At 34.7% G+C, this 19,821-nt stretch overlaps 1 protein-coding gene across 1 annotated transcript; it reads left to right on the forward strand.

Moving 5' to 3' along the window:
- Positions 1 to 8,882: 8,882 nt before the first annotated feature.
- On the forward strand, positions 8,883 to 17,597 carry LOC137924132 (farnesol dehydrogenase-like). The gene is made up of 7 exons (XM_068767471.1): positions 8,883 to 8,981; positions 9,802 to 9,933; positions 12,709 to 12,877; positions 13,380 to 13,521; positions 14,446 to 14,575; positions 15,410 to 15,538; positions 17,514 to 17,597. The coding sequence occupies exons 2-7, from the start codon at positions 9,802 to 9,804 to the stop codon at positions 17,556 to 17,558; spliced, it is 747 nt and encodes a 248-aa protein (XP_068623572.1). The 5' UTR covers positions 8,883 to 8,981; the 3' UTR covers positions 17,559 to 17,597.
- Positions 17,598 to 19,821: the final 2,224 nt, after the last annotated feature.

Consider the following 19,821-nt stretch of genomic DNA (forward strand, 5'->3'; position numbering starts at 1 on the left):
CGGCTACATTTACATAGCGTTGCATATAAAAAAGTACATTTCTTTTGGTTCTTTTCGTGTAAGAATTACCATAATCGTTTTAACCCCTAGAAGTCCACTGCAAGACATAAGGCTTCGCCAAAGATATCTATGGGAGTATATACGATAATCGCCATGCTCGGCAGTCAGGTTGGCGATCGCAGTGTGATATCATAGCACGCAGGGGACGCTGCTGCCTGTTCTTTGGAAACTCATTTGTGAGTAGTGGCAATCCAATATCCTATTATATTTAATGTACAAAATGTAAATATATAAGATTGGATCCCGGAAATAGAATTCGTAAGCTTCAATCGAAAGTCTCAGTTGTTCTTCTAGCACTGGGCTATTACGATGACCGGTCCTGCGCTGCCCGCATCGAGCGAATTCCCGCGATTATAACTATGTCGTCGACCCACCTAGTGGAGAGGGCTACATATGTCCCACCCTCCGACCCGTGGTTGTCATTCAAGAACCTTTCAGCGCTACTGGCGATGGGTTTAATTTCTAGTTTACAGAACATGCCTTAATTATTTAAAAAAATATTCCGTTTTACCGAATATATGTGGTATAAAAGTAATGTTAGTGTAGCTGTTACACTTGAACTTTCATATTTTATCGCCATTTTCATGGAGTCTTTTTCTTTTTGTAGAGTCAAGTTGCTAATACTAATAAAATTAAAAGACTGTTGTTTGAAATAAATCCCATGACTGTTCCATATCCAGTCGCGACGCATTAGTCCTGTTACACTTTAGCCATAGTAGAAGACCGTCGTCGTCTGTTAACAAGACGATAGCTTCGTCTTTGCTTAAAGTGTGACATCAGTTGGCACTCACACACACACAGAATTGAAATTAACTTTTATAATTCAACACTTGACATTGCCTAAAGATGTGTATGTAACAAAATTTTTACATCGATATATCTTCCTAACGGGAAAACTCTTTTCGATCACTAGAACTTAATAGGAGAATCCTCTTCTTCTTGATAATATACTGGCGTTAATGGTTGAAACGTTAAAACGACATACGGGTGCGAAGTACAACGAGCGGTATATTTGATTGGTAAACCGGATGTTTAAATATTCTAACATTGTTGTAACTACTTAACAGATTTTGAATTTTAATACTCGCTATTATGAGTTAATTATTTAGACTAACTTAATTAATTCAAATATGGCAGATCTGTAGATAGAACAATACAAAAGTTAGAAATAAGGCCGAGCCGCTTACCAAATTCAATATTTAAGAAGATAGGTATAAAAATCTGTTGTAACAAATTTTTAATTTTTCAACAGTTTAAAAAAAGACAAATTATCATAGCACAATATAAAAGAAGGAGAAGAATTTAGAGCACGATATTGATGCCAGTGATACATATCCCTTGTTATAACGTACAGATGTTACAATGCGGTGCTATGAAGAATCACCACCTCTGCGTTAATCATTTTGTGATGGTATATTCCTTCAGCTCCGTTACATAATTACGGCAATTTTAAAACGGTTTTTAATATAATAGAACAGTAAAAAAAAGGCTGTTAAAAGAAATACGAATTGAAATTAAATTTAAACAACATCCAGATAGGTTTTCAAAAAAGACATGTCAACACGGTACGACCTAAATTCACTACTGGCAGTAGGTCTTTTGAAACATTATTAAAGGCCATGCCGTATCTATCGTGAAACAGTATTACGTAAAAATCACGGGATGTCGCCTATGCACATACATATCTGTAGATATAGTGTTGTGGTGGATTTTTAACAGGTTAGGTAGGAAATGGTAGAGACAACACCTAGCGAGCTGGAGCACAAAAATAAAAACGCTTGGATGAAAGATAGACACAGTTTATTTAAAAGTCATCCGCCTCTAACTTGTGATACACCAACGCCGTAATAAATTATTTGTCATGCGAATGAAATATTTTTTACATAAAAGTTTCACCACTCATTTGTACGCATTAAACATTGATTTAAAATTGATATAATATAGTCTTTAATTCCATATACCATCACAGCACTAAAGGTTTAATACAAATTCACAAACAACAACACATATGTCACTTGACGCCGTTCACTATTATTATATTTCATAATATTTGTCGGCGTGAGACGCGGTTTGACAACCGCCTACAAATCATACGCCGCGCGCCCTTACATTTTGCGCATGCGTAGACCGATGGATTGACAGATAAACGAAAGCATTTTGACAACTGCGATTATTTCGCTACAGTACTAAAGCACGAGAAGAAATACTGAAGGAGATAACCGTAAACAAGCCGTTACTATCAAATGTTCGCCGTACTCATATACAGAAAGATTCTTTATAGATGTAAAAGATTTAAATGGGTGAATGAATGTATAGCACATTTGTTAGCAAAAATCAAAAAAAAATTTAGTGATTTATATTTATTTCCAATCACTTTGTATATAGTGATCACACTGAAAACAATACATGTAAAAACGTCTAGAAGAACAAAGTCTGCAGGGACAGATAATAAACATTATTTATTTTAATATGTGGTAATCTGTATTTTGAAAACGATTTTTCTTACTATATTATCCCAACGTTATGTATTTCTAAAATCGTTGATTTTTGGATAGAGTGTACCATACATTAACTGACAGCATATAACCTCCACATTCACCAATTCAAAGCATGTTTGAGAATAAAAAAGAGTATTATTATAACGTTATTTATTATTTCTAAAACTTTATGTACCATAAAGTACTTGTCAAATACTGAGCTATATATTCACTCTTTTAAAGCTGTTATACCCTGTTATTACTGTATTTATCATCTATCTATCAATATATATTTAAAACATTCTTCCTGTTGCACGTTCGTGAGAGCCATGTGTGTCGCGAATTAAACTTGCATCAGTCGAAATCCGTCGGAGCCGCGCGCGGTGTGGTGGCAGTTTGCGACTCCTCCGCTAATTTATTTGGCTCCTCATACCGGATTGTGCGCTCTCGAATAGCGCTTAAACCAAATGCAGTTGAAGTATTCATACCACTACCACCAAAATCATTAAATGTAAAGCATGAAAAAGAGAATTGCTCGAAAGTAGAATGTGCGAAACTCGACGGCTGCCTATTATTATGATCATTATCATAATTTCAGCTATAGGATATCCTATGCTGAATTTAGGTCTCTCTCATTTTTTGAAGTGGCTTGCATCTAGCGTCTTCCGAAGGCCATGAGTAATCTGTCTACCTTAAGGGCGAACGTCATATACTGCGCTTTCCGGTCCTTACTCTCCACTCCTTAACACCCCAGTGGTCTTCAGTTCTACCTCATACATCATCTGCCCACTACCACTTTAACTTGGCAGTCCGATAGGCTATGCGCGGAGCTGTAGACTTCTTCAATACGTGGTAACATATCCATACACAGTACGGTACGGTACGGTACAAGTCACCATGACTCACATTATGACGTCTTTCGTCCATGCAATGTTAATAATATGGTCGCAATTTCTTCCACGTTTCATCCGGCTATGTACATGACAAGCTACGGTGTTGGCGGTGACGTCATTGACCGTTTCATACATTATCATACAAAATATAAAGAAGAGCGTATCATACTTCTTTAATTGCTTGAAGTTCCTATTACAGTCACTGTAAGTAGACAGACTCCTTTATGTTAGTTACCATTACTGATAATGTCTTTGACCCTCTCAATCTTCTCTCTGACTTCTCCATCGGACAACAAGATGCACGGATTCGGTATTAATTGTTAATAATTGAGCAGTGGTAGCCCAGCGGTTGATGACTAAGACTTGCGGTCATAGATCGCGGGTTCAGTTTCCGTGATCTCGGGTTCGATTAACACTTTGTGCGTTAATTATATAGGATCGCCACTGCTAATAAACACATTTGCAGAGGATGGGTAGCAGCGTCTTCTGCGTACTGTAATACCATAACGCGATTGCCAACCCGCCTGCCAAGTGAGGTGATTAAGGTATGTCCCCACATAGATATCTTTAGGGGAGGCCTAAACAATAAGTAACGTTGAACGGAACATGCTGTATGCAAGCCGCTTCTAATCATTTAAAAAATATAGTATATTGGAAGCGGAAACAGTGATAATAATATAATATTACAATAGCATATATTTCTTTAAAAAACCGAATATGTTATAAATGTAATAACTACCTAAAAGTCTACAAAGTGCACTCAGCCGGGAAAAATTTTGTGCATTTATTAAATGTCGATTGAAATTTACTGCGCAAATAGTACGGACAGGGCCTACTCGTAACCGATGTACTCACGAGGGGGAGTGCCTCTAGCCGCACTTTGTAAGGAAAATTTATTTTCTGCATTGTATGGGAAATAATGATAAATGCTCGTTTTGCCATATGTTATTTTAACTTTCAAATACATAAAAATATTTTCCTGAAAATTACCATAATTTATTTCTCTGTCATTGAAACTCGTCCCTTCGGTTGAGACCAAACTTCACTAATCTTCGTTTACCTTCTTTATTTTTTTCCGCTATTGTTATAATTTCGTTGCACCAAATATTTCTTGAGTGATTTCATCTATCTATTGGGCCTTTCCATGTTATCGCTTCTAGAGTACATATTTTGTCGTTGTATTTCAATGGACATCTTGTCCAACGCCACTTTGCGTCAATGCGTTTATTATCTTTTCTTTCTTACAAATTCAGTGTAAATCTCTTATTAAATATGCAATTAAAATATAGCGGTTATGTATTCATGAAAACTTATGCATATTTTATATTGATTCTCTGTTGATCGTCCCAAATAAATAAATAAAACACCGAAGCAAAAAAAAACTGTTGCTACTCTGGTTTTTAAAGCACAACATCCCACATGTAATGTCATGTCACAGCCCATTTATTTTACAGCTACGGCGGCGGTTAAGTGCACGTGAGTTCCGCTTTGATCCTTCAAACGTAACGCATAGTGTTTGCGTTTATTAAGAGGCTGATATATTTGCCGCGACTGTACCTACGTAGATAAACTATTATAATATTATATATTAATTTACAAGCTATTAATTAAATTGATTACATACATATTTATTAACGTTTTTTCTCTTATACACAGACACACACACACACACACACACACACACACATGTGTGTGTGAGTATGTGTGTGTACATGTGTATATACACTGTAATTCTTTTATACGTAATTAATTAACACCCACCTGTATACTTTTTTTTAAAGAACCTCTTATAACCTTTTACCATAGTGGTAGAGATCTTTAATTTTTTTTATTTTAATGCGTATTGTCCGACTGCTGAGTATGAAACTTACGCGCTGTCTACTGCACTACCGAAGCTCATTACCTTTGCAGCAATGCCTATAAGCCATTATATCAACCATTACCAACATATGTTGGTAGGGTTATAATTTATATGAAATAATCTTTACTATAAAACTATTATACTAAAACAGAAATGTTCGTATGTAACAATTTCAGTGTAATACATACAGACAATAAATAAGTATGCTCCTATATTTTGTAATTTTAGTAAAGCTCACAGACTAATAATAAATATTACATACATATGACCTTAACTTAGCTATTAGGTTGTTGATAAAAAGCTGCATTGTATATAGTATCAATATACGAACATAGCAACAGATAATAATAATAACTTTAAAATCCTAAAGATTAAAATAATTAATAAACAGACAACGGAGAGAATAAAACCTATTAAAACATAATTTATTACTTACATTTCTGATTGGTTTTTATAGTTCTCTTAAGAAAACAGTTCGAAAGACATAGTGTCGTTATTTGCTTGTCGATTTTACGCTTCACTATCAAACAGTTACTAGTGCAGAAAAATCAGTCTGATTGACATGAAACCTCTTTGAATTTATTTGCACTATGTAATGAAAGTATTTCAATGTCTTTTAGTTATTACGTCTGTAGTTGGTAATTGCAAATGGGACAAATAATAAAGACCGAAGGTTATGTTGTAAAAATATATATAAGAGATATTTAGTCAAGAATACTTTTATATCGTTTATTAGGCGGCCCGTTAAGCTTCCGCCGGGATCGTGATTAAGAAAAGTTCGGTTCTCGTTAAGAGCGATCTCTTTCCCTTGACGAACTCATCCGTGACTGCCTTGATTAATTTATAGATTCTATACTCCCGGTAGCGCTGGGTTTGCACATTAGACATCGATATGTAAAGTCGAATAAAATTAATAATTCTTTTTAAACCTTCTTTTGAAATTTTTTGAAACTTTTCTCCATATACTATAAGATAAATATTTGTGTAAATGCTTAATAGAACAAGAACCCTGTTATACCAGAGATCAACTAAAACCACGAAAATATTTTTGCCTTTATCACTATATGGCAAAGGAACACTGCCTCTCACGTGAAGTTACGTCTAGGTGAGAGATAAATATCCTCGTCTGCGGCTCAGCTATGGAGAATGCCATTTCCCATAGCCTCGTCTATTCACATCACAACAGTGCAATCCCTCTTAGTCGTTGAAAGTAGGTAGAGAAACATAATTAAATACATGACACTACTTTTTTTTCGAGGCTCCATCTCAGCTGCAAAAGCAGAGATAAGCTGTTACCCCGTAGTCTATCTTTTTCTTTTTAACCGATATACGCCCAATAAAAACCAGCCCCTCTCAGGGTATTGCACAACCTATCGAAACATTTATTAATAGAAAATAAATAATATGTTAATCCCTTTACGACTTTTTACACACTTAACCAATCATCCTGTATATAGTCGTTAACCGTCTTTTGTCATATGATAATAACCGCAGGTGTAGTAAAATACCGCTAAATGTGTAAATTAAAACTAAGTCTAGGACGGCAATTATAACATGTCAATAAAAGCATATGATTACCATTTCTGTGATAAAACTAGCAGGATCGTTATTGTAATTAAAACACGGCTTAAGAGTCTTGCCATTACTATGGACTAGACGTCACTGTGAATCCCTGACAGGCCGTCAAGATAAAACTTATCAATTAATAGTTTAACTGTAAGCACAGTAAAACTAATAAACCTCTTTATTTATTTATTTATTTAAATACTTCTTATACATAAGGTAGGTTTAATAAGTATATAAAATAAAATGGAAAGAAAAAAATTATATTAAAAATTATGACGACTATAATAAAACACCACTAATATGTTTGAATTTGTACTAATGACTACTACACTAATAATGATACAAATATAATATTATACCTGTATATACATGCACACATATATGTATATATAAATATATATCCACATATGCTATTTATAAATGTGATAAATAATAATTACTTCAATTATCATGATGATTCCGTCAGCGATGTCAAGTAAAAGCTTTCGAACCTATTTTTTAAATGCGCAATGATTCTTAATAATCCTAATATGGAGGGGGAGCGCATTTCAGAGAAGAATAGATTGTATTGCGAAGGAGGAGTTAGTAAAGTCATCATTATTATGAAGGACATTTGAGTGGATGATTTCTCGAGAAGCGAAGTGTTTTTATGTGTACTGGAAAACGGGCTGGAATTGAAATGATTATAGGAAGGTGAAGCGGGAGAAAGGAATAAAGAGAAAAGTGTAGTTTTACCTATTCGCTATGAATGTCATATGCTAAGAATATTTACAACATATAAATATCATTATTTACGTTTATATTCGACTCGCATGCGTTTCACAATGCGTTTCGCAAATACTGACAATGGCTTTGCTTAGTGATACCCATTGCACTATAGACATAAAATAGAATAATACGGAGATGTATAAATATAATTCAGAATTGAATTATGATTTGATTATAGTAAATAGTGGAGCCTTCGTTTTTCGAATTTTCGTCTAAAATGAAAAGAAAACTAAGAGAAAAAAGTCAAAATTTTGGCTTACTTACTTATTTTGGTTTCCTTGTGCATTTCTTTCTATAAGAAACTTCAGTGGAATCATCTCAGTCTCAGTCTTTCAACACTCGTAAGTAAACTCGGCTCAGACGTCTTTGCGATTAAAAAAGTTAGACAATTAATGGACCTTAATACAGCTCGACTCGTAAATTTTAGTTATTTTCATAGCGTTCTCTCTTACGGCATTTTAATATGGGACAGTGCCGCCGTTATTAATTCTACATTTATTTTACAGAATAGTGCTGTTCGGGGATATTTATAACTTAAAAGCTAAACATTCAATGTAAGATGTTTTTAAAGAATTCAGAAAAGTATTTTGTTTTGGTTGCTACGCAATACATTTTTAATGAAATATACTTATGCATTATAATTAAAGGACCGACTAGAAGCGGCTGTTATCCAGCATCTAAATTAATTTAATAAGTTAGAAAAACTATATGTTTGATGCTTAATTATATGAAGCAATCATTAATATAGGTTATCTTGATTTTTGGAAATTGATTTTTTTATAGATTTAATAGATTTAGACATCGATTTTATAGTTCATTGTAGAAAATAATTGTTACCTTGCAATATACAGGGTAAAACCGACTCGAAAATCCTTTTACATTAAAAGCAAAATTCATCAAAGTGATAATTTTCGATGGTTGAGCCGAATAAATTCCAAGTACATTAAATTACAATTATATTACACAAGTTTTTAAACATCTTAATCTCGGAAATTTACAGTAATACTTGTAGAGCAAAACAAGAAAATTATCATTAATCGAAACACAGAAGTTACCTTGATACTTCTGTTATCGAATGAAATAGATTTTGAACCGGTTCCGTTGCAAAAGTAAGTACAACGTATCATTTTAAACTTCATTTGCTGCATTTAACGCACAGAGTACAGAACGATTCTGCTCTCTTGATTGAAAAGGGAAAAAAATAATTTCGTATCTTTTTTTACTACAATTTTTATCGTTACTGCTTCGTATAAAGTGAAATAGTTCAGTGTAGTTTCTGAGTGATTATCAAGTTCTTTAAGTGAACCCAAATATCTCCCAAAAATCACCAACATATTAACACCATCAAGCGAAACAGTAAGTTACCTTTGTACCAGTCTCGACGTATTTATGTCGATTAATTACAAAGGTTACCAGAAAAATTATATAACAACAATTAATAACTATTTATTAAATGCAGTTTTTAAAAAAAAAACAATGGATAGAGTTTCTCCATGCTTTTTCTCCACAACTATATTTAACACCTTGCGAAGCAAAGTAATAATAAAATAATTCAAAAAAAATAAAAATATTAAAAGTTGACGACCGTTGTCGATAGTTCTATTGTTGAATAAACCTATTTTATTTTTTATCTTTTAATGATTCCCCGCTGAGTAAATTCGTCTTGAGTTGTTATATTGCCCTGGTATACCTTATTTATATTTAAATAAGTAATTACATGTAAACGGCACGTAATTAATTTTTCATAAAATTTTGGCTCATTCTGTGATTATTTACTTCATTTAGCGAAGTACTTCCGCAGTTAGTTACAAACTCCATCATATTTACGGAGCTATATAATAATTTTTATATTTTTTGGAGCTATATTATAATTTTTACATTTTTATTCATTTACATTTAATTTTCCGTATCCATTTTTTTTCACGACATTCACACACACACACGACACATTGCAACTTGTTTACATAATAAAGCGGGAAAAAGATAAACATAATTCAAAAATAGAATAGTCTGGTCGATTCGATTATGTGTATGTACAGATGTGACATGATCCGCTCCTCCTTAGTACCTCATTCTCTCATTTATTTCTCTACTGTTATCTTCATCCTGTTTTGATCTTTGATACTCGTTATGTGTAATCAAACTGATGTAAATTACTAACGAGAATGCTTTCCAGATGGAAAGATGGGTTAATAAGACTGCAGTGGTGACAGGTGCTAGCGTTGGGATCGGTGCAGCTGTCTGCGTGAGCATGGCAAACGCCGGTCTTCGCGTGGTGGGCTTGGCAAAAAGATCGGAACTTATAGATGTAAGCAAATATGCCAAAATAAAAGCACTAGAGTAATATAAAATTTTGGTACTATTTAAAGGACACTATTTCGGAACTCGATATCTAAAAAAACCTTCAGTGATTTAAAACATTTTTGCCACAAAAACGAATGTTTTAATATATTAATACATTTTTGATAAAAGTTCTCTACGATAAAAGTTTTACCGCCAGTCAGAAATAACAGCTTTTAGCCAGCATTAAAAAAAAACTTTTTTACTCAAAATTCATCATCATTATTTCTGCTGTAGGATGTCCATGGCTGGTTCATCCTCTATAGATTACCAATAAAAGCGGCCTGCATCCAACATCTGCCGACGATACACTGCGCTTGTCCATGATCCATGGTCTCCAATATAGAACTTTAAAGAATCCAGCGGCCTATAGTTCTGCATAAAGTAAAAAAATTGCAAATAAATAGCCTAAACTCAATATAACAGTTAAACAAGACCTGTAACAACCTTACGCAATTCCCTTTGCTATGTGGAAACAATCTATAACAGCCGGCGCTCAAGCCGGACTTTCTAATTTACTTAGTTTTATTACAATATCTTGTGGTTATAAAACTTTTTGCGGCTACTTCGTCTTAAAATACTATGACTAGGCTTTTGTATTGTGAGATACAGGCATGTTTCTTAACAATGTTAGTTCTGTGAAGTACAAAATTGAGTGCAAACCTCATATCATTTACACAAAAAAGCTAAAAGCGAAAAGACACCAGCGAAAAGACAGCGTACCAGGGTGAATCAAAAAGTTCTTAGAAGTGCATATATATGAAACCTTTTTGGATCAAGTTCGATATTCAAATTGAAGAGTGTCTATCACACTATATTTATGCAGACTGTCACTTGTTTTTGTCAGTTCGTTCGCATGTAATAAATTTTTTTGTGCAACGAGTTGCTAAAAAGTCAAAATTATGGATAAAAGTGAGTTACGTGCGGTGATAAAATATCTCAGTTTGAAAAAAATGTCTACGAAAGAAATTTTTTTGGACATTCAGCAGACATTAGGGGGTGATGCTGTATCCTATTCTATGGTTGCGTACTGGGTGGCTGAATTTAAAAGAGGTAGATCAAGCTGTAAAGATGACCCGCGTTCTGGGCGGCCTTCAACCTCCGTTACAGAAGAAAATGTCAAAAAGGTTGAGAATCTGGTTTTGGAAGACAGAAGAATGACTATAAAACATATAGCTGAGATCCTAAAGATATCTTTTGGTAGCGTTCAATCCATTTTAATTGATTCACTGGGGTTCAAAAAAGTGTCTGCAAGATGGGTGCCACGAATGTTAACCGACGAAAACAAAAAGCGACGTTTGGAAATTTCCAAGCGTAATCTCGAAATGTTCCAGCGTGATTCGGATAATTTTTGCCGTCGTCTTGTCACCATGGATGAAACGTGGGTCCACCATTTTGATCCTGAAACTAAAAGACAAAGCATGTCTTGGAAACGACCATCCTCTCCATCCATTAAGAAATTTCGAGTTGCTCCTACCGCTGGCAAAGTTATGGCCTCTGTGTTCTGGGATAGTGAAGGAATCCTTTTTATTGATTACATGCCAAAAGGCCAGACGATTACTGGACCCTATTATGCAAATTTAATCCCGAAAGTGCGTGAAGCGATTAAAGAAAAACGTCGTGGAAAACTGTCGTTGGGCGTGTTGTTCCTTCAAGATAACGCCCCTGCTCATCGATCGGAAGTTGCGCTCAACGCAATCCGCTGTGCTGGCTTCAATCTCCTTGACCACCCACCATATTCTCCGGACTTAGCCCCAAGTGATTTTCACTGATTTTCAAAATTAAAAGAGGAAATTCGTGGAACAAAATTTCACGATAATGACGCGGTTATAGCTGCCGTAGAGGACTATTTCGAGAGTCAAGAAAATATTTTTTTTCACAAGGAATAAGGAAGTTAGAAACGCGTTATTCTAAATGCATTGCATTGCAGGGAGATTATGTAGAAAAATAAAATATTATTATTTAAATCTTTGCATTTTTTAATATTGATTCCAAGAATTTTTTGATTCACCCTCGTATGTATACATGCAATTAAAAAAGTAATTGCCTACGTAATGGTTGGTATATTAGAGAAAAGAGTACAGCAAATTAACTAAATCAGTTTTATCATCATCATCCATTCAGCCATAAGACGTCCACTACTGGTAATAGGTTTACTCGTAAGTTACGAACAGGACCGGTTGGAAGTGGCCGTCATTCAGCGTCCAAATTAATCGAATTAGAATAGCTTATCTGTTTTTTTGATATTATTTTTTTTGTCATATGCTGTGAAATTGTTAATTATGAAAATTACTAAAATCTACTACAAACTTAAATTTTTAATACAAAAAGACTTGTGCCTGCCTTTTGCCATCACTCAAACGACAGCTGACAGACGCTCATTGTAAGGTTTACACTCCTCCAGTAATCGCCACGACGATCGGTCTTGCGATGATCACATCAAGCTTCCGCGACTTTAATAATGTCGTCAATCCACCTAGTAGGAGGGCACACATGTTACCGACATTGAAACCTTTTCCCATTTATTAAGATCCTCGCATGTGAGTCTGGTTTAGATGTTACCTTACCGCGCTCTACTTCAGAGAATATTCCTCCAGTTCTAAGCCGTCAGTGAACACTTTATCGTTTGGATAACATGCAGTGCAGTGAGCATCACAAACCAATTCTTAATAGGTTTCTTGCACAGCTCTGCTCTTGTTTAATATTTAATGGTGATGCTTTAAAATTTTGTTTATCTTTCTAGAAACTAAAAGCTCAAGTAACGGGATCGGGAAGTATTACATCAAGGAAATGCGATGTGAGTAAAGTAGATGAAATAAAAGATACTTTCAAGTGGGTGGAGGAGAATTTTGAAGGCATTGACGTCCTCATTAATAACGCCGGAGTATTATACTTTCATAAATTCATCAGCGGTGAGTACCGAGTGGAATTAAGGCGAATACTTTGAAAAATGAAAATTTGAAAATAGAATTTTTCTTCTATGTTCCTTTTTACTTCCATTAATAGTTTTTGTTGTTCCAGAACGTGCTTAGCCAAAATAGTTTTACAGGAAATTAGCTTAAAGGCACCTAATGAATATAGTTTTATCACCGTATTAGACTACTTGATGTTTGGCAGTACTCGGCTAGGTATGGCATATATACTCAACACAATACCAAACCGGAGTCAAAATGTAAAAGCCGTAGTGAAACCGGTCTTCTTAGCAATAAATAAACACTGAAATACTTTATTTGAAATCAATTATGATCTCTTAAAGACTTTAGTTGGTCTTAGATTAAAGCGGCTGCTAACATAAAAGTTCGGTTCACGCCTTTGATTTAGAAATTATACTAATCTTAAAAGGGATACCATAAAGAACAAATGCCAGATCTTCACCTCTCTGCAAATAAAACTTACAAACAATATATATTACAGATTCAGGTGACAATCAAATATCAGACGATGAAATATCAGCGGCAATAGACATTAATCTTAAGGCCGTGGTCCTTTGCGCAAAATACGCCATCGCCTCCATGAAGAAACGCGGCTTCGACGGACACATCATCAATGTCAATAGGTACTACCAAAAGGTCATCACCAGTGCATAAATTTAATAGCAAATATGAATAATTAGGGGAGTCTTGCATTAAATTAAAGTACAACCAGTACAGTAAATTAAACTTCTTTCCCTAGCTGTAAAAAAATTTCAAATTAATCATACTTAAATAAAATTGTCAATTTAAAACATCATAATGAAAATAAAATCACATAATTATTGAAGTCTTGCAGTGTACTCAACAGAAATATTTAATAATTATTATTTTTTTTCATTAATATTGTTGTTCATAATTGTTTATTATTAAGACATTAAGTGAGTACAAAAATAATCACTGTAAAATATGTTTATTTTTTTATATTGAGTCGCAACAGGCGTAATGAATTCGTCGATATGAAGTTTGTCGAAGAAGACATTTCAAAAAATTTATATAATTTATTTTAAAAACAATTGCTATTTCTTTATAACAGGTGTTTTAAAATAGTATCCTTATTTTTTTAATTTCGTATTATTCGTTTTAAATTTTTCAGTGAGCACATTTGTTATTTTTGGTAAAGTAATGAAATATGCTGTATGTATATTTTATTACATGCATTACATGCATATATTATTTTTAATAAAACTTAAGATGGAAATTAACACTTCTTGGTAACAGTCTTTGAATTAACAGGATCCAATAAAATTCCTGAATTTGTAGTATCAAATATAAATTTCACATGCTAATCCACAAAATTTTCAGGAAAATTTATGTTCAATCAAGTGCGAAAAAATGTCTGTTGAGATCAGATCGCATATCAACTATTTGTTTCAACTATTGGGATAAAAAAGCATCATCTTGCTTTGAATACCGTCAGTGCCCAGCTGAATTTTTGCTGCTATGTGAATAAACAGTGCACATTTTTTCTTTTATAACATAATTAACGACTTTTAAGTAAATATTTACAGCATAGCCGGTCATTATATCCCGGTCCGGTCAGGCTTCAACGTTTACCCTTGCACCAAATACGCCGTGGGAGCTTTCACCGAAACTCTGCTCGCTGAACTCGCAAGTTTCAACAACAAGATTAAAGTTACGGTAATTATTTGAATTAATAACCATTAATTATATCCTGGTCTTACTTGTATTTGCTTCTTACTGTTCGCAAACACCAGCAGTCTTCTCTTAGTTCACTATCGCTTCTACGCTCTAATTCGATGTTACTTTCATTTTTATTTCTGTTTCAATTTCGCGGAAAATCGTGAGCATAGCACTCTCTGTGGTCTGTTGAGCGACTGAGAACTTGTAATTGACATCCAGAGTGGGAGACCATATTTCAGGACCGTAAATGACTCTCTCGGTAGCACTCATTGGTCTCTATTCCTTTTATTTGTTATTGTGTGGTTAAGTGTGTTAGTGTGTGGTGACAAATGTTTATCTTTCTGCACTTTCCTACTCTCTCAAGAGCATACGAATTAGAAGGCAAACATGTCTAAAAAATATGAAGATTGAATAGAATCAGGCGTTACCTCGCGTAGGTCTATCCTAATTAAGAAAGGAACTAATATCTATCTGCGGTAAACAATGCGAAACACAACTACAACCGTTAATCTACTCTACACGTGTTTCACCCCTCTACGGGGCATCCTCAGCAGATGTTAGACCGACTAGTTCCGGTGACGTTTACCGCACGCGCAGTTATCAGCGGGCGGGCGGTGTAAATCATTGCATGACTACTGCTGCATTGGCGGAAGTAGCCAGATATTAGTTCCTTTCTCTTTCTTTCTCCCTGAGGCTTTTAATTAAATACTCTGTTTTCGAGAGACTTGTGTCAACGCAGTTACATAGTACAAGGCGAAAATAAATTAAAGAGGTTAATGATGTAAGAAAAATCACGGATTTTCATTATTTTCTTAATGCATTATATTCCAGAGCCTTTCCCCTGGACTGGTAAAAACAGACATGGCACTGCAGCATGGCAAAATAGATGCGCCGGCGCTACTGCCTGCAGACATCGCCGATACCATCGTCTACATACTATCGACGCCACCAAATGTTAACGTAAGCATGCCTTCAGTCTAAACTATTATATCGTAGCACATTGTTCCGGTGGAAGTATAACTTAGAAACTATTCAAACACGTTGACTTCTTTGTTCCTTATATTCTAATGACAGTTAAGATTCTCAAAAAGCCACATCACCCGTATTCGGGTGACAACAAGAATTCCCATCGATGATCAACTAGGCGACTACTCACAAAGAATTTCCTCACATATTTAAACGTAGATTCGTACAGAGTGGCCTGGCGAAGATTTTATTGTGAAAATACGTGGTAATCAACCCGTTATTAGTAACAAGTTAGTGGTGTTAAATATTTAGTAATGGTATTTTGACGTATAAGCATAAGCGCCCACTTCAAAGCATAGACATCCTTCAACGATATCCCTGAGAGGATATACCATAATCGCCGCGCTTAGCAGGAAGGTTGGCGATCACATTGTGGTTTTATGGTACAAAGAGAATGCTGCTGCCCTGAAAACTTGTTCGTGAGCAATGGCAATCTTATGTATTCTTATATATTAATGCACGAAGTGCAAATTATGCAAGTGTTTATCCCGGGAATCGAACTCTCTACCTACGATCGCAAGTCTCAGTCTTTTACCACTGGTCTACCACCGCTTAATATTTTCGATGTTTTCATTTAATTGTATTAAAATACGCATGATTAATAGATGTCACGCGGTTCATTTACACAGATCATAAAAATGTAAGACGATGGCCATTGAACATATTAATTATTCTACATAAAATTTTTAACAGTAACTATTTGCTTACATCATAACAAGAAAGAGCTAAAGCCTAATTGGATAGAAACTAGAATCAGATTAAGCTCCCTTATAATAACATTCGTCAGCTAAAATCTACTAGGATTTCAAATGCTCCCTGATCTAGAACACTTCCCAACAAACAAAGACGGGTTTTTGTGGACACTTATAATATCCTCAAAACAGCAGTTTAACAATTAAATCCCACGTTTTGTTATCACATAAAGATAACTCTATAATGTTTTTTTACAAGTTTTTGCCTTCTCTTAGTTTTCTCCTTCTTTTAGTTTATGCCTTCTTAAATTTATCACAAAATCAAAATGATTATACAATTACGGTTTTTATATCTGATCAATGAGGCGTGCACAACCTATTTATAAAAGTAAGGAGTTCCGACTACCGCACGGCGTATCGAATGGCACTCCGCTACTAGTTCTTACGTTTTAGGCACTTATAAAATAATAAAAAAGATTCCGTAACTCCATTTGAACTAAATACGCCCTCTCGACATGGACTCACGCGTAAACCTAGACGCACTAATTGTGACTGACTATCTCAACTTGCCCGACAATCGAGAGTCTCGATCGCTTTATGAAGAGAGGAAATGCGAAGGATCATCTGGCAACAACACGAGGAAGGCAGTATAGAGTATAGACTAAGAAATGGTAGCACCAACAGTAATGTTAAAAATTGAAAAAATTAGACATGGCGAAATATAAAATACTTAAATAACACGAAAAAGTGAATAGTTTAAAATTAAGTTACGAAATAGTTTAAGAAGGAACTTTAGTAAATTAGTCCTAACACAAGTAAATACTATGATACGCAAGAAAAAGAGCAAAAAACGGTAAATATTAATTGTAATAAGCAAAGGCATCGTGGGCTATATCGTCTGTGGGATAAAGACAAAAAAAAGTAACTCTGGGACGCGCGTGTGCACTGTACTGTAGACCACCTCTTCCGAAAAGCTAGCGTCTTTTCGGATGAGGTGGTCTACAGTACATGCAGGTCCCATTATACCAATCATATTGCAAATCTTTTGAGGAGGGCTATGTCCAACAGTGGAAGTCTTATGGCTGAAGTAATGATCGTGATGAAAACTGATCACTAAAATATCAATAAGGGTTTAATGCGAATGTCTTAATTTGTGTATAAATAGTATTTGCTGTCAATTAAGATAAAATAAATATTTAATTCAAACCTATTTCCAGATACGCGAGCTGACGATTGGATCGGTTGCAGAAAAGAAAGTTTGAGTTAGCACAAAAACCAAATAATATCCTTTTTAATTGCAATTAAATTTGTACTTTCACAATCTTTTTTGTTTTATTTTAAAAATGTAAAACTTGTTTTTTCTTTAGTGGAAAGCGATCTCTTGGTCATGGGGCCAATGCTCCCAGTATTTAATAATTTCTAACAATACCAGCTTTATCCAAACCAAAGTGGTCGTAAGTTATTTGTATTATTATTGTAATATTGTTAACGATTAACAAGATTTAGGCTATCAGCTACCAATGCATTATTTTATTACGAATTTAGAAGATGTTTCGAAGGCAAAATTGATGTTAACAAATAATTTTAATTAGTTTACAACTTAGATCTGTGAATAACTGATAAAGCCAGCCCAAACGGCAATGGGTGACGCGGGCGATATTACTCACCCACTACCACTCCAGACGAGCAGTTCTTAGAGCTACGCCGGTAATGTTGAGGTTCTTTTACAGACCTCCTCGTTTCATTTAGCCTACTTAATGCACTAGTATCATAGCACGTGTTTCATAGTGATAAGTTCCCATATTTTATTACATAGAATTTTACTGAACCTTCTTAAATACTATAACCTTTATAATTTTTATTCAGAGATATTATTTTTTTAATTATCAATTATTCGTTTTATTTCACACATAATATAAATTTTATCGATCACTTGTGTCCGTTAAATAAAATCATGCTCAAAAAATGTTTTTCTTTGTAAAATTAGTGCTTCATTTCATTTATAACATTTTTGTTAGACTTGTTTTATTCACAAATATCCACCCCACAGGCCTACAGGTCGTAATCTACAGTGAAATTTGTTATAGGTTTAAAAGCTTTGAAAAGGTGAGCGTATACCTCATATGCTAACAAAAAGCGAACCCTTTAGGTCCGAGCCCTCCGGACTAACGGTGAAAACACGTTAATAGAAATAAAAACAAAAACTCTTAAGTTAAACCATAGAGGATAATAATACCCCACAGCCTTGAGTAAGAGCGGCGCAACACAATACAAACACTGCACATCATCAGAAACAGTACAAGACGGTCGTCGTTTCTGTCCATAGATGCTCATTGGGAAGCATAGGCCTCCCTCAAAGATATCTATGGGGGGATATACCATAAACGCCACGCGTGACTGGCGGGTTGGTGATCCCCGTGTGATATCATGGTACGCAGAGAACCCTGCTGCCCATTCTCTGGAAAGTTGTTTGTGAGCGGTAGCAAACGTAGAAATAATGCATAAAGAGTTATGTAAGGTCGTTTATCGGGAATCGAATCCGCGAGCTACGAGCGCGAGCCTCAGTCCTCTATGGCTAGACTACAACTGTTCACTACTAGACGATCATGGTATAAATAATGTTTATATTAAAACAATATAATTCTCCTTTCAAATCAGCTGTTTGTATTATAGGTAGACAAAATTGTAGCATGAAGTAATAACAATAATAAATGTTTACACGTTCGTTACCACGCATGTAAGATTATTTACTTCATCAATATGCATGCCCACGTTGCGTTGACTATTCAAGGTAATTAATGTCTTAGTACCACACTGTACTGGGTTTACACTAGATTTTTCTTCTACCTCTATATTCTTAGTGTAAAAAAAAACAAGTAATTAATAATTATAACTTACTTATTCATATTTGTTTATTGATAGTGGTACGTATAAGATTACATTTTCTACTATGACTGTCACAAAACTCTAAATTTTTTTAAGTAACTTGCCGATCAAAGTCATGACATGATACGAAGTGCGTACAAGACCTTTTTACCGTCTTAGATGTGTTTACGGCGGCATGTCGTAGGGTGCACTTGACAAGACGCACACGAAATATTTAAGAACAAGCTTAACGTTTGTCTACCTCCCTCATCAAACTGATTAATACTGTCTTGACTAGCACTTGCTTGCACATTGTACGCCTTGTTAATTATTATTAAGTAATAATTTAAGTTTAGTAGTAAAATTAGTTACAAATAGACGATGATATCCATGGTTTCAAAACATAACAAATTGGTGACTTCGGCGTGATATGAATACGTAGTTTCCTGATCAGTAAAACCTCTGTTGTACGGACTTCAGATGAACGAAATAATATGGTCATTAGGCGAAACGATGCAACTGTATTGACAGTGAGAATATGACCAAACATTCAACACCTTGCTTCCCAATGTGGGAACACAGGCTCATCATGAAGAGAGTGGGTCTCCCATAATCCATGTGGACCGAACATGGATTAATGGATTTGTCTAAGGTTAAAGT

This window comes from Battus philenor, unplaced genomic scaffold, assembly GCF_028537555.1.
Source record: "Battus philenor isolate CCGP_79_NKW_IND1 unplaced genomic scaffold, ilBatPhil1.0.hap1 SCAF_23, whole genome shotgun sequence".
Lineage (NCBI taxonomy): Eukaryota > Metazoa > Arthropoda > Insecta > Lepidoptera > Papilionidae > Battus > Battus philenor.